General features: G+C 50.6%; 1 protein-coding gene across 1 annotated transcript; it reads left to right on the top strand.

Moving 5' to 3' along the window:
- Window positions 1-2,261: 2,261 nt before the first annotated feature.
- Window positions 2,262-5,175, top strand: LOC147090553 (zona pellucida sperm-binding protein 3-like). The gene is made up of 9 exons (XM_085977295.1): window positions 2,262-2,716; window positions 3,249-3,364; window positions 3,452-3,555; window positions 3,646-3,823; window positions 3,914-4,040; window positions 4,457-4,545; window positions 4,628-4,749; window positions 4,821-4,955; window positions 5,035-5,175. The coding sequence occupies exons 1-9, from the start codon at window positions 2,315-2,317 to the stop codon at window positions 5,157-5,159; spliced, it is 1,398 nt and encodes a 465-aa protein (XP_085833421.1). The 5' UTR covers window positions 2,262-2,314; the 3' UTR covers window positions 5,160-5,175.
- The last annotated feature ends 9,991 nt before the right edge of the window (window positions 5,176-15,166 follow it).

The raw sequence follows: 15,166 nt of genomic DNA, 5'->3' as shown, positions 1-15,166 counted from the left end.
AGGGTCTCGTCCCCATCCCCGGGAGGCACGAGCTGGGCAGACACCTCTGCCTCAGCCCCCCTAGGGACAGTCGACCCCTGCCGTTCGCCCGTGATGGTATTAGCGGTGGGGTGGGGCGCAGTACCCGCGGCGGGCGACGACTCCCCCTGACCGGAGGGACCTTCCTCCCCCTGGTCCTCCTCCTCATCCAGGGGGTCGCGCCTTCTTTTAAGGGCTGAGGGGCAGAGGGAGACCTCCATTTCCGCAGAGGCCACCCCTGCTCCCTCCGGTGGAGCGAGTTCTTCGGGTCCCCCGGGCCCGAGCCCGGCCGCAGATTCTGGTGCTACTGCCTCGGCGGTCGCGGCCACAGGCTCGGACACAAGGGCCCCCCTCCCCCCGCACTCCGCGATTAGCGCGGCGACGCTCTCTGGCGTCAGGGGCTCAATATTGTGGGGCACGCCCTCCTCGGGGGGACCCGCCCTCCGGTATTTACTTTTCCCCCGCGCCTTCTTCCCGACCGGACAACCCTCCTCCCCCCCGCTGGAGGCCAGGATGGCATCGACCTCCGACGACGACCGCACCCCGGTATTATTTGTTTGAGGGGGGGCACGGCTAGACCCGGGGGGAGGAGCGGCGGCGGCGCCAGCTACAGCCACGCCAGACGATCTGGCGGCCTTGGAGGCGGGGCAGTTCTTACGGATATGCCCCACCTCCCTGCAGGCGTGGCACCGCACGCCGTCCGTCGTGTAGAAGACGCGGTACGGGGTCCCCTCATGGAGGACTGTAAAGGCCCCGTCCGTCTCCCCCTCCCGCGCCAGCTGGATAAAGGCCTGGCGCCGGAAGGAGAAGACATGGCGAAGGCTGGGTTCCCGGAATCCGAGCGGGATCGGCGTAATCCCCGACCTCACCTCCCCAAGTTGGTGCAAGTGGGGGAGGAGGAGCTCACCGGAGATGAAGGGCGGGATGTTAGACAACACGACCCTCTGCGCGGTGGCCTCAAGAGGGTCCACCGGCAGGAAGGTCCCGCCCACGGTGAGCCCCTGGGCGATGGCCAGGGCCACCGCCCGCTCGGACTCCAGGAAGAACACAGCCTTCCCATACATCCTCGAGGCGGCGAGGATGGCTGAAGGGCCGACAACCCCAGCCATCGCCTTCACACAATCCTCGATAGTCATGTTGGGGTGAGTGTAGCTCTTCACCCCGAGCTTCTTCGTAACAAGTCGGAACGGCGACAGGGCAGCGGAAGGAGCGGGAGCAGCCGCGGCTTTGGCCGCCACCGCCGCATACGTTCTCGCTGGCCCTGTCACCGCCGAAGACGTCGAAGCCATACTGGGGTGGTTTGTTTTTTGGGAGCTACACACACCCCAAGTCACAGGCCCTGTGGTATTCGTGGCCTCGGGAGTAAATTAAATGTCTGCCACCGAGCAGAGGGAGTTTAAAGCCAATGGCCCGCCTCTCCCCTTGATGGAATGATTGGGAGAGGGGCCTCCTCCTCTCTGCTCAAAGTGGCTATTTGTGATTTTAATGGAGGTGCCCTCTGAGAGAGACAAAGGAGAGGGATAAAGAGAGAGAGAGAGAGGTGATGGGTGGGAAGGAGGGGGGTGGCCGCAAAGGCAGTGTCCGCACTCTAGGTGGTTGTTGGTGGGTGGGTGTCAGCAGGGGTGCACTCCCCGATGGTAACAAAGTCTATGAAGATGGTCTTCGGGCAGGGGGAGAAGATGTCTTCGCCTGGGTAAGCTGGAAGAAGCCCAGGCTCAGCCCCACACCAGGTCTTCTTGATGTAGGTAAGCGAGTAAGAGGCTTCACCTGGGCAGCTCCAGCCAACCCAGGCCAGGCTTCCCGGCCCGTCTTCTTTCCTCCCCCCGCCTAGAATACACAGTCTCTTGGGGAATGCACAAAAAGACACCCACCTGCAGATGTTTGATGAAATGAAGCAGCTCCTCCCCTCCTTCCAAGTAGAAGTTGGCTGGTGTTCCTCTCCCCTCTCTCCTCTCCTGAGATGGAGGCCTCTCCTCTCCTCCTCTCCCTCCAGGCACCTCAGTTGTAGATGGTCTGGTGGACTGGTGCCTCTCCTTCTTGCCTGTTCAGGAGGCCACCACGCTCTTCTTTCCTCCTGCAGCTCAGGGCAAGCCAGAGACAACCTGCAGCTCAGAGCAAGCCAGAGACAACCTGCAGCACTCAGAGCAAGCCAGAGAATGAGGCAACGAGTGCTCCAACAGTTCTGTGATTGGTAGAAATTGTGGAGATTGGGGTTAATCGGCTCAATGTGACTGCAGGTTGTGTGTATAAAAGGTGCTTGTTGGTGGGTGCAGGGATAGTTGAGTTGTTTAGTATCATGGGGGATTTTGTAGTGAGGGGTTTGCTCCCAGTGCTGGTGTTAGTTGGAGCTGTTTGTTCCTCTGATATTTGGCAACAGTTTGGGGGCCAGAGGTTTCCATGGAGAAGAGTAAAAGCCACCCCTGGGCCTCAGAGAGTCCCTTCTCCTGGGTCTCCCTTTGGCTCCGGTTTCAGTGTGTCTGCGGGGCGCAGTGTGTCTCCACTGCAGACTGTGAGGGTGCAGTGTGGAGAGCACAACCTGCTGGTCAGGGTACAGATGGATTTATTTGGAACCAGGCACCTGATTAAAGCTGCTGACCTGACCCTGGGGATGGCAGGTTGTCCGTCAACCGGGATCTACTCTCAGAACCACACTGTCCTCTTTGACTATGGGCTGCATGAGTGTGGCAGCAGAGTGAAGGTAATGTGATTCCTCAACTCTTGCTCTAAGCTTGGTGTCTGGAATAGACCCAACTTGTTTTTCCTACCCTGATTCCTGTCTCCTGCTTTTAAAACCTCCAGACTTGTGTTGAATTATGTATTGTCCTTTGCTTTAACTGGTTTTCCTGAGTGTCTCCAACTTTGATCTCGGCCTTATTGGCCTTGATCCTTCACTTAGTTCTTAACTTTTCCTTCCTTACATCCTGTCTTGTGGATTTTCAGGTCACTGGGGGTTTAGTTATCTACAATATTGAGTTTTTTTTCTTCCACTCCTTTGTATCAGAATACAGGGGAGTCTGGCTTAAATGAGGCTTTAATCTTGTTCTATTCATTGCTCTAAATTATCAACCTGTGGCTCCTTTTATTGAAGTGAAGCTGTCCTTTCATTGAATCTTTATTCTGTTTAATTGTCTTGTGCTTGCAATCCCCCTCCTTGCTTTAGCTGCTGAGGCTGCACAACTTCCAACCACCTGAGTAGAATGTTGTCCATTTCTGAACCTGATGTCTTTCAGATGTCTGGAGATTTCCTGGTCTATGCCACCCACCTGAACCACACCCCCAAGGCCCATGGATCTGTCATTGTGAGAACTAATGGAGCTGTCGTTCCCATTGAGTGCCACTATTTTAGGTAAGATTCTTTACACTGTCGCAAATAACGTCTACAGCTGGTGTAGTTCTCTGACCTTGTCCTAAAATGGCTCCGTTGTCTTTCCAGGAAGGGCAATGTGAGCAGTAACCCGATCAAGCCCACCTGGATCCCGTTCAGCTCCACCAAGTCTGGAGAGGGGCTTCTGTCATTCTCTCTGCGCCTAATGAATGGTATGTGATGGGTGGATGGGGAATGACTTCCTGTAGTCACCCACTGGCAGTTGTACCCAGTCTCCAACCCTTGTCCCTCTTGTTATTCAGATGGCTGGCTCACAGAGCGCACCTCGACTGTCTACTACCTGGGTGACCTCATTCACATTGAGGCCTCTGTTTCAATGACCAACCACATGCCCCTGAAGCTCTACATTGATCGCTGTGTCGCTACGTTGAGCCCAGACGAGGACTCCGCCCCGAGATACAGCATCATTGACTACAATGGGTAAGGAGCACTCTGCTTTCTCCAGCTGATCCTGTCTCAATGGCTTCTCTTGATTCACTCCATGTCCCTTTCTTAAAATTATTTCTTCAGTTGCCTCCTGGACAGCAAAGCTGAGGACTCCTTCTCAACCTTCGTGTTGCCAAGAGACGAGCGTGAGCTGGACAAGCTCCACTTTGACTTGGATGCCTTCCGCTTCTTTGGCGATGATCGTTCCTTGGTAAGAGGAAGCCGACCACTGCAAAGTATTTACAGCCATTCTGCATAACTGGGTTGTGCTCCACATGAGTGTCCTCCCACTCCTCTTCATCTAACTCTCCAACATATCCTTCTATTCCTTTCTCCCACCTGTGTTTATCTAGCTTCCCCTAAAATGAATCTACACTATTCGCCTCAACCACTCCCTGTGGTAGCGAGTTCCACATTCTCACCACTCTCTGGGTAAAGAAGTTTCCCCTGAAATCCCTCTGCTGTATATCCTGTGATCCTATGAATCACTAACATTAACCACTTTTCTCTGTTTCTAGCCAGCTTGCTATCCATTCTGCTACTTGTCCCCTGAATCCACCTGTTCATTGAGTTCCCAAGTTGGGAGGGAGTCACTATATAATGACTTGTGTTGACTGTGTCCCTCAGATTTTCATCTCCTGTCACCTGAAGGTTGCTGCAGTGGATCGGAGAGATTCCATGAGCAAAGCTTGTACTTTCCAGAAGATGCAGAATGTGTAAGTGCCCCCTCTCCCTCAGGGATGTGTTGTGTGGGGAAGTGATGCCCAACCTGATTGTGAAACTGATTCTCTTGTTTAGCTGGACCCCATTGGAAGTATCCAACAATGACGTTTGTGCCTGTTGTCACTTGGGCAACTGCAGTGCCACAAGGGAGTTTGGATTTGATTCCAGAGCAAGGAGGGATCTTGTACCTGACGCTGGTAGGACATTGATTCTCTAGATGTTGGAGGTTGCCCTTTACCCTCTCTAACTGGAATGTTTGATATTGCAGGGAGTGATGCTGAATTGAAGTGGGAGGGTGAGGCCTCCCTTGGACCCCTGGTCATTCTGGACACTGATGTGACAGACCTGGCAACCGAGTCCCTTAATGAGGTTGAGCAACGGATGGCGGAGAGGTCTCCAGGTGGTGAGTTGGCCGACTGCTAGTTTCCATTTTCCCCCTCAGTATTTCTTTCACTCACTGTTGGTTTCTCATTGCTGTTTAGGTGCTGAGTCTGAGGTGGTCCTGATGGTGGCCCTGACTGTGACTGCTGTGTCTCTGATCTCTGCTTCTTTGATCGCCTTGTTCCTGTACAGGAAACGCAAGCAAACCCTGCGCAACAACTTGTGATTAATAAAGTGGTGAAATTAGCAAATCTGTAATGGTTATTGCTTGCATTTGGTCATTGATCACGGCTGGGGATTTGCATTCTGAATATGGGAAGTTTTCCATATTTATTTACTTTCATTAATGATTCTTGACCCAGTGGCATGCCTGCTGAGTGTATTTAAGCTTTTCACCAGATATCAGGCTACTGGGGTATCTGCCCCATTTCACTAGTTTATTAACAGCAACTTGGAAGTGTTTGCCTGGAGCTAGTTATCTTGGCCTGCTGTTTGTCCCTTGTTAAGGAGCTTTGTGGGGCTCTTGTGGAGTGAGGTTAGTGGGACTGATTATTGAGCCCCATGAAATTGCAACGTTCCTGGAAATTTTAATACTGGGATTAGTTTATTACTAGAAGTGGAGGTTGTTTAGTCCTCTATAACTGACTGGGATAATGAGTCTAAATGGGGTAGATGTCCATATTATAAAAATGATAGCGGCACTAGAGAGGGTGCAAAACATTTATTAGGCTGATGCCAGAACTGAGATTCGACTTATTAGGAAAGATTGACCTGTTTGGGTTGCCTTCTCTAGGCAAGAGAAGGCTGAGGGTGTTTAAAATTATGACTGGGTGCGATGGGTTAGATATCGATGTTTCCACTTGGGGGCAAGACCAGAACTTGGGGCCTGTAACTACAAGGTAGTAACTAACTAATGACTCCAATGGTGAATTCAGGAGAAACTTCTTTACCCAGAGAGTGGTGAGAATGTGGATCTCGCTATCACGGAGTGGTTGAGGCGAATGGTGTAGCTGCATTTAAGGGGGAGCTCTAAGCATGAGGGAGGAAGGATATGCTGTTTGGGTGAGATGAAGGGTGGGAGGAGGCTCGTGTGGAGCATGGACTAGTTGGACTGAATAGCCTGTTTCTGTGTTGTCGATGGCTTGTTAACCTGCAGGATTAGTGACCTGAGGAATTGCATCTCTGAAGGCCCTTTAAATGGCTTTCAGTCTTGGCCGTGGCTCAGTGGACAGCGCTCTAGCCTGAGTCGGAAGGTCGTAGGTTCAAATCCCACTATAGAAAGCTTGAGTACAAAAGCCAGGCTGACACTCTCAGTGCTGCACTGTCGGAGGTGCCATCTTTCGGATGAGAAGTTAAACCGAGGCCACTTCTGGCCCCTCGGGTGGATGTAAAAGATCCTATGGCACTTTTGGAAGAAGAGCAGGGGAGTTCTTCCCTCTGACCAATTGTTATCCACCAGCCAACATCATAAGATGATCTGGCCATTATCACATTGCTGTTTGTAGGCTCTTGATGGGTTGCCATGTTTCTGACAACAGTGACTACATTTCAGAAGTAATTCATTGGTTATGAAGTGCATTTTTTAATTTGTTCATGGGATGTGGGTGTCACTGCCAAGACCTGCATTTATCGCCCATGCCTAGTTAGGCTTGAAGGTGGTGGTGGTGGTGGTGAGCTGCTTTCTAGTCCAGCTGCAGTTGGGCAGGGAGTTGTAGGATTTTGACCCAGCGACTATATGAAGGGACGGCGATATATTTCCAAGTCAGGATGGTGTGTGTGACTTGGAGGGGAACTTGGAGGTGCTGGTGTTCCCATGCGCCTGCTGCCCTTGTCCTTCTAGCTGGTAGAGGTCATGGATTTGGGAGATGCTGCCGAAGAAGCCTTGGTGAGTTGCTGCAGTGCATCTTGTAGATGGTACACACTGCAGCCACAGTGTGCCGGTGGTGGGGGGAATGAATGTTTAAGGTGTTGGTGGGACATCCTGAACATGGTATGGTGCTGTATAAATAAAAGATTGTTCTTTCTAAACATCTCTGACGTGAGTGTGGGACCTACAATAAAAAATAATTATGTCTAACCAACATACTAGGTCCCCAAGTGGGACTGAGTTGCCGTACTGGATCTCCAACATCAGGTGGGGCTAGAATCCACGCAAACTTAACGAGCACTCTTTTGTATCTCTCGTGGCCGACCCTGGTCAGTGAATGCTGGCTGAAATCTGCAGTAGGACTGTTGTCAATACTTAACCACTTACATTTATGTCGCCCCTTCAACGTACTGAAATGTCCCAGAAGCGCTTTCAATTAAAATTTGACACCAAGCCACATAAGGAGATATTAGGGCAGCTAACCGAAAGCTTGGTCAAAGAGGGAGGTATTAAGGAGCATGGAGCGCTGGAGAGGTTTAGGGAGGGAATTCCAGAGCTTGGGGCCCAGGCAGCTGAAGACCAGGCCGCCAACGGTGGAGCGATTGAAATCTGGGATCCTCCAGAGGGCAGAATTGGAGAAGTGCAGATATCTCGGAGACGGGGGTGTTGTAGGGCTGGAGGCCTCAGGATGTCCCAAAGCGCTTTACAGCCAATGAAGTACTTTTGAAATGGAGTCACTGTCGTAATGTGGGAAACGCAGCAGCCAATTTGCAAGCTTCCAAAAACAGCAATGTGAAAATGACCAGATAATCTGTATTTAGTGATGTTGATTGAGGGATAAATATTGTCCCCAGGACACTGGGGAGAACTCCTCCTGCTCTTCTTCCAATAGCAGCCGTAGGATCTTTTACATTCACCTAAGAGGGCAGATGGGACCTCGGTTTAACGTTTCACCCAAAAGATGGCACCTCTGACAGTGCAGCAGTCCCTCAGCATTGCACTGGGAGTGTCAGCCTGGATTATGGGCTCAAGTCTCTGGAGTGGGACTTGAACCCTCGACCTTCTGACTCCGAGGCAAGTGTGCTACTAGCTGACACCTTTACGATGATCTACTGTTGGGGCAGGTTTCCGGTTTATTGATAACATCTGCAATTATATGGTTCCTTACCACGTTAAAATGCCTCAACACTTCAGGCAGTGAATTACATTTGAAGATCAGAGACTCTTCTGCCTGCGATGGGGGTAGAAACTTTTGAGCACGTGCGGTGGGAGCGGTTTTCTGTCGGACCGCCAATCAGATGAGTTTGTTGGCTCAGGTGTCTCTGAACCCCCGAGGTTCGCAGCGCAGCGGGAGGCCGTTCAGCCCATCAAATCAGTGCCAGCTCTCTCTCTCCGATGCAGCAATCCAAACCTGCCTCTCCGAGACTTCCAGTGCAGGGGTCGTAGTCATGTCCTCGACTCAGCGGCTGAGCGTTCCGGCTCACGATGGTCAGGCAGTTCCCACTTCAGCCCTGTCTTTTTTGTTGGCATTTCATCACAAAGACTACGCAAAAAGTGTCAGGCAGATTGCTGGGAGGACTGTGCCAAGGCCCCATTGCCATGGGAACAAGCTGGCTTGGTTAGGCAGTGTAGGCCACACCTGTCCAAAATGGTAAATCAGCCGTCACTGTCCAAAACTAATCCCACTGATCTACTCTCTTCCCATAGCCCTGTATAAATGCCAAACTAACCCCACTGCCCCGCTCTCTCTCCATAGCCCTGTATCAATCCCAAACTAATCCCACTGCCCCGCTCTCTCCCCATAGCCCTGTATCAATCCCAAACTAACCTGACTGCCCCACATGGTCCCCATAGCCCTGTATCAATCCCAAACTAATCCCACTGCCCCGCTCTCTCTCCACAGACCTGTATCAATCCCAAACTAATTCCACTGCCCCGCTCTCTCTCCACAGCCCTGTATCAATCCCAAACTAATTCCACTGCCCCACTCTCTCCCCATAGCCCTGTATCAATCCCAAACTAATCCCACTGCCCCGCTCTCTCTCCACAGCCCTGTATCAATCCCAAACTAATCCCACTGCCCTGCTCTCTCCCCATAGTTTTGTATCAATCCCAAACTAATCCCACTGCCCCACTCTCTCCCCAAAGCCCTGGATCAATCCTAAACTAATCCCACTGCCCCGCTCTCTCCCCATAGCCCTGTATCAATCCCAAACTAATCCCACTGCCCCGCTCTCTCCCCATAGCCCTGTATCAATCCCAAACTAATCCCACTGCCCCGCTCTCTCCCCATAGCCCTGTATAAATCCCAAACTAATCCCACTGCCCCGCTCTCTCCCCATAGCCCTGTATCAATCCCAAACTAATCCCACTGCCCCGCTCTCTCCCCATAGCCCTGTATCAATCCTAAACTAATCCCACTGCCCTGCTCTCTCCATAACCCTGTATCGATCCCAAACTCACCCTTGCCTCTGACTCAGACGGTTGTGGATTTAAGTCCCACTCCAGAGACTCGAGCATAATAATCTAGGCTGACACCCCAGGGCAGGACTGAGGGAGTGCTGCACTGTCGGAGGTGCCGTCTTTCGGCCGCAATGCTAAAGTGAGGCCCCGTCTTCCCTCTCAGACGGGCGTAAAAGATCCCATGGCCACTATTTCGTAGAAGAGCAGGGGAGTTATCCCCAGGTGTCCTGGCAAATATTTATCCCTCAATCAACATCACTAAAAACAGATGATCTGGTCATTATCCCGTTGCTGTTTGTGGGAGCTTGCTGTGCGCAAATTGCTGCTTTCTTTCCGACATTACAATAGTGACTGCGCTCCAAAAAGTACCTCATTGGCTGTAAAGTGCTTTGGGATGTCCTGAGGTTGTGAAAGGCACGATATAAATACAAGTCTTTATTTCTTTCTTTTACAGGCGACTTTGGGCCGATGGTTCCCAAAACTCTCCAACCAATGGGGGCACTTTGGTTTGGTTTTTGGTTGATGACATCGCCCAATGTCTTTCTATTGATGGTTTTGGAGAAGGTCAACCCAATCTCTGCCTCTTTCTTTATCATAGGCAACGGCCTATTAAAAGTCAACCACGTGCTCCCTTTTTAAAGGGTCGCAAACGATAAGGTCTGTAAATTAACATAAATTTGAAAGGAACCTTAACAAATCAAATTAAAATTTGGTTGCCAGGGGTGATGATGCACTCCATTATCCGCGGCGTCCACCGGTCGCGGAAGGCCTCAAGCGTGCCAGTGGATACCGCGTACTCCATATCCAGGGCCACCCGGGCGCGAACGTGGCCGCGGAAGAGAGGCAGGCAATCGGGCAGCTCTTTCCCACCCTCTTTCCAGTTGCCTGTTGACACAGCCGAGGCGAAAACTCCCTTTCGTCTTTTGTGTCGCTGCGAGATCACCGGGACAAGCTCCGGTTCAACTTGGATGCGTTCCGCTTCTTTGAGGATGCCAGGGACCTGGTAAGAGTTGGCCAGGTGTTGGAAGGTAAGACGGTGAGCGTTGACGCTGAGTATCTCCTGGATGTGTCTCCTGCAGATCTTCATCAGTTGCCACCTGAGAGTCGCTGCAGCAGATCAAAGGCCGGATTCGGTCAACAAAGCCTGTTCCTTCCAGAAGCCAGCCAACCGGTGAGAGGAATCTACCCCCGAATGGTGGACCTCTTTTTGGCGTATGGATGCATTCTGACCGATGGCTTGCTTCCTTGTTTAGATGGTCCCTGGTGAACGAGTTGGGCCTGTCCCTGCTGGAAGGATCCAATGAGGTTTGTGCCTGTTGTGATGGGGGCAACTGCAGGGGCGAGAGATTGCGATCTGGAAGAAGACCACACTCCAGGCGCAGGAGGGAGGTCCCATCTGAGCTTGGTATGTTGTGGTGGTGTTGAGGGTGAAGAAGGATGTTTTGTAACTGGATGGAACTAATTGTTGCAGAGTCTGAGCCTGTGTGGGAGAGTGAGGCCTCACTTGGACCTCTGATTGTTCTGGATGTAGATCTGGACCTAGTTCATTCGGTGGATAGTGAAGCTGTTGGGACTCGTGAGGATGTTTCGAGTTCTTATCGTGGTGAGTTTTGATTGCATGAAAACCCAATTCCAGTCCTGTGACTCCTGACTCCATATTGGCTTCTCGTTCTCGGCAGGTGATGTGTGTTCTGAGCTGCTTCTGGTCGTGGCTGTGACGTTGGCAGCTGGGGTCCTGATCTCCGCCTCTCTGGTGGCCTTCCTACTGTCCAGGAAACACAACTGAATCCTCTCCCTCAATTGAGCTGCTTTATTTGTCAAAAAATGCTTCAATAAAATTGAAATGTGACTTGGTTGAATTACAGTCTTTGGTGTTGAACTGGATTTTAAATACACTGTCATGGTGGTTTGAACTAAGTTGTCTAAATGACACTAGACCAGTTTTGGAGGCCTATATTTGACTGACAATTTCACCACACACTGAGTTTTCGGTAGTTGAAAGTAGGCATTTGCACCTGGAATAAGATTGTGGCCTTAATAGGATGGCAACTGGAATCATACAGCACAGAAAGAGGCCATTCGGCCCATCATGCCTGTGCTAGCTCTTTGAAAGAGCTCTCCAATTAGTCCCACTCCCCCCGGCTCTTCCCCATATCCCTGCCATTTTCACCTCTTTGTATTTATCCAATTCCCATTTTTGAAAGACACTATTGAATCTGCTTCCTCCGCCCTTTCAGGGAGCGTGTTCCAGATCACAACTTCTTCTTTATATTAGAAGTCTCCTCACCTCTGGCTCTCTTGTCAATGACGTTATTTACTAACCCTTCTGTCAGTGGAAACCGTTTCTCCTTATTTACTTTAATCAAAACCCTTACCATTTTGAACCCCTCCCTTGACCTTCTCTGCTCTAAGGAGAACAATCCCAGCTTCTCTGCAGTAATATTGTGACCTTTGTAAAGGGATGAAAGCGATGGGGAGCTTCTACCATCTTTCTAGAGCGAGTAGATGGGGTTACAGACACCCAGCTAGGAGTCCGCTGTGAGAAGGTTCTAGTCCCACATCGGGGTCAAGAGACTAGACCAAAGCAGCATCTCCTTAATTGGCCATCTTGCTCCTTGTCCACTGGCGGTAGGTGTGTCTTGGCCTGGTACTGTCACTCTGCTGGCTCTGTTCCACATTTAACATCCCTTAAAGGTTAGTTACAATTGCCTTTTTGAATATAGTGATGTAACCTACCACCCACCATCACACATGGGTGGGTAGTGGAATCAAACAGTGCTGAGGGGATTGGTAAAGGATCAATTATCTTTTCATTGCACTCTGGCCTCTGGTGCATTTCCCCCACCCGCCCAAAATCCTTCGCCCACCCCACCTCCCATCACCCCCTGTTGGTGGCCGTGCCTTCAGACATCTGGCACCTCAGCTCAGACATTCTCTCCCTAAACCCCTCAACCTCTCCTCCTAATACATTGCTTCAAACCTACATCAGTGTCCAGGCATTTACCTGTCCTAATGTCTCCTCCTTTGACTCTGTCAGGTTTTTGTCTGATTTACGTGAGTTGAATGCTTTGCTTAGTTGAACATTGGGCGGTGTAACAAGGCACCACTGCAACCAGATGGTGAGGATAAAGGGGTAGGAATATAAGATGGCCATTAACAGATCAAATTAAGAATTTAGGAGGACATTCTTTACACAGTATGTGGAAATGGAGTGGTTGAAGTAGATACATTTGGAGTTGAGATACAGATCGACCATGATCGAATTGAATGGCGGAACAGGCTCATGGGCCTGCATGGACTCCTCCTGTTCATTTGTAAGGGAGGCTGGTAGCATAGATGAGGGAGAATGAAATAGAGGGCTCAGTGGGGTCGGGGTTTAGATACAAAGTAAAGCACCCTCTACACTGTCCCATCAAACACTCCCAGTGCAGGATACAGCATGAGTTGGATACAGGTTGCAGCACGAGTTAGATACAGGTTACAGCACGAGTTAGATGCAGAGTAAAGCTCCCTCGACACTGTCCCATCAAACACTCCCAGGGCAGCTACAGCACGGGTCAGATACAGAGTAAAGCTCCCTCTACACTGTCCCATCAAACACTCCCAGGGCAGCTACAGCACAGGTTAGATACAGAGTGTAAGATTCGCAAAACTTCCACATTTCCCCAAGATTATTATTAATAAAAGGGACCCTGCGTGGACATTTTAAAAAGCGTACCCAAAGATGGTGTCCGCACCTCGTGGCCAAAAGCCTGCAAGATTTAAAAAGCTTGGACTCTGTGGCACAAGCAGCTTTTGGGAAATCGAAACCAAAGCTGCAGTTTCTGTGAAGAGAGACTTTTGTATTTTAAAAAGCAGACAGGACTTTGAATTATGCTTTAAGCCAAATCGCAGGCAGACCAAAACCAGTTAGGCCTATACTTAAGGCCATCAAGTTGTTTGCATAAATAATCGGAAACAGCTTAGGGAAGCCATCGAGGCTGGTCAGGCCAATTAAGATGTATTAATAACAAAACAACTCAGAAATCGGGCCAGTAGGTGCGATTACCGGCCATCTAAAAACAGTTTGTTTAGATTGCTACAATTATTTAAACTAGCCCGCCAAGATTGGGACAAAGAACTAACCTGATTTGGCGCGCAGATAAGGGTTATCGTGAGGAGTATAACTGAAGGCCCCGGGTAGCAATCTCTCTCTTGCTCTCTTGCTCTTGCCCTTGACTCTGCTCTCGTGGCTCCGGCCTCTTGGGCTGCCACTTGTACTCGTGCCCTGGCCTCATGGCGGGTTCTCTCCCCGGAGCAGATTTTCAGTAGCCAGTAACACCATACCAACTGTTAGGAAGGGGAGCGAGGCCCAAGTCCACAGCCATCCAGGACGCCCAGGCCGCAGAAAGGGGCGAGACGAAGTTGAGCAGGTAGCCCAGGACTCGTATAGTAGTCCGACGAGACGAGACGATTGGAGACGAAGAAGATGATGATAACTCGATAAGGGCAGAGCAGGGCAGCGAAAAACATAGCGATAAGTAAACCAAGCGCCTAGTTATAAGCTGACGCTTGGGGAAGAAAGTCCTTGAGGACGGTGAAGACAAACATCTTGTTGAACAATGCGATAACGCAGGTGTCTACGCCACAACGAATATACAGGCGTTGGTGCATGGCTAGTAAAATCTAAACGGTAACGACTGGTGACTGTCCGGTAAATATAACGTTACCGTCGACGACCGCCCGAGGGAGAAGAAGAGGACAACCCATCGAGACGAGACGACGACGGTCGTGGAGGGGAGAAGGTGTGTCGCAGTAGCTGACCCAGCACCGCACCCCTGAAGACCACGTGGCGACGGGGTACCTAGAAGGACCAGAAACCAGACTTCAAAATTCACACTCGTCAACAGTTGGCTTTTATCTTTGGATTGGTGAGCATGAATTCTGGCCCCTCATAGCTTAATCTAGTTAGGTATAAGGGGTGGGATAAGGATAAGGGGATTGTTAAGATAGCTGTTTTCCCTCGATGTGCCATGTGTTCCCCATTCCCTGTATAAGTATAGTTATTTCGTATTTGCCTGTAATTTTATACTAGTAACTTCTCATAAGATTGTGTTAATTTCTGTTTCAATAAAAATCTTGGTTTTCTCACATCCAAACCACCTGTGTACTCGAGTCTTTTCTGTATCGCCGCCTGTACCTAAGTCCGGTGTCTAGAACCCAGGGGCGTGGGAGCGATTCAAACCGCTCACAAACAGTCAGAGGCATAACTGACTGGGCGTACGCGCCACCCCACACCACCACCCCCTACAAGAGTAAAGCTCCCTCTACACAGTCCCATCAAACACTCCCAGGGCAGGTACAGCATAGGTTAGATACAGAGTAGAGCTCCCTTTACAATGTCCCATCAAACACTCCCAGGGCAGGTACAGCATGGGTTAGATACAGAGTAGAGCTCCCTTTAAACTGTCGCATCAAACACTTCCTTGGCAGGTACAGCACGGGTTAGAAAAAGATTAAAGCTCCCTCTACACTGTCTTATCCAACACTCCCAGGGCAGATACAGCATAAGTTAGATACAGGTTACAGCCGGGTTAGATACAGAGTAAAGCTCCCTCTACACTGTCCCATCAAACACTCCCAGGGCAGGTACAGCACGGGGTTAGATACAGAGTAAAGCTCCCTCTACACTGTCCCATCAAACACTCACAGGGCAGGTACAGCACGGGTTAGATACAGAGTAAAGCTCCCTCTTCACTGTCCCATCAAACACTCACAGGGCAGGTACAGCGCGTGTTAGATACAGAGTAAAGCTCCCTCTGCTCTGCGCAAACAAGGTCCCAAATCCCAACCTCAGAGGATCACACCCTATTAACCACCTCCCTCAGATCTCATGTTCCCACAGCTCTGGCCATTTCTGGATC

This window comes from Somniosus microcephalus, unplaced genomic scaffold (genome assembly GCF_052327205.1).
Source record: "Somniosus microcephalus isolate GS21.2 unplaced genomic scaffold, FLI_Smic_1.0 unresolved_chr4, whole genome shotgun sequence".
Classification (NCBI taxonomy): Eukaryota; Metazoa; Chordata; class Chondrichthyes; order Squaliformes; family Somniosidae; genus Somniosus; species Somniosus microcephalus.
The sequence above is the reverse complement of the archived record's forward strand: the minus strand, read 5'-3'. Positions and strand labels throughout refer to the sequence as shown.

Coding starts and splice junctions, on each gene's coding strand:
- LOC147090553 (XM_085977295.1), top strand. CDS start 2,315: ATGGGGGATTTTGTAGTGAGGGGTTTGCTCCCAGTGCTGGTGTTAGTT. Junction 3,365..3,451: donor ATTGAGTGCCACTATTTTAG/GTAAGATTCTTT, acceptor TTGTCTTTCCAG/GAAGGGCAATGTGAGCAGTA. Junction 4,750..4,820: donor GGATCTTGTACCTGACGCTG/GTAGGACATTGA, acceptor TTGATATTGCAG/GGAGTGATGCTGAATTGAAG.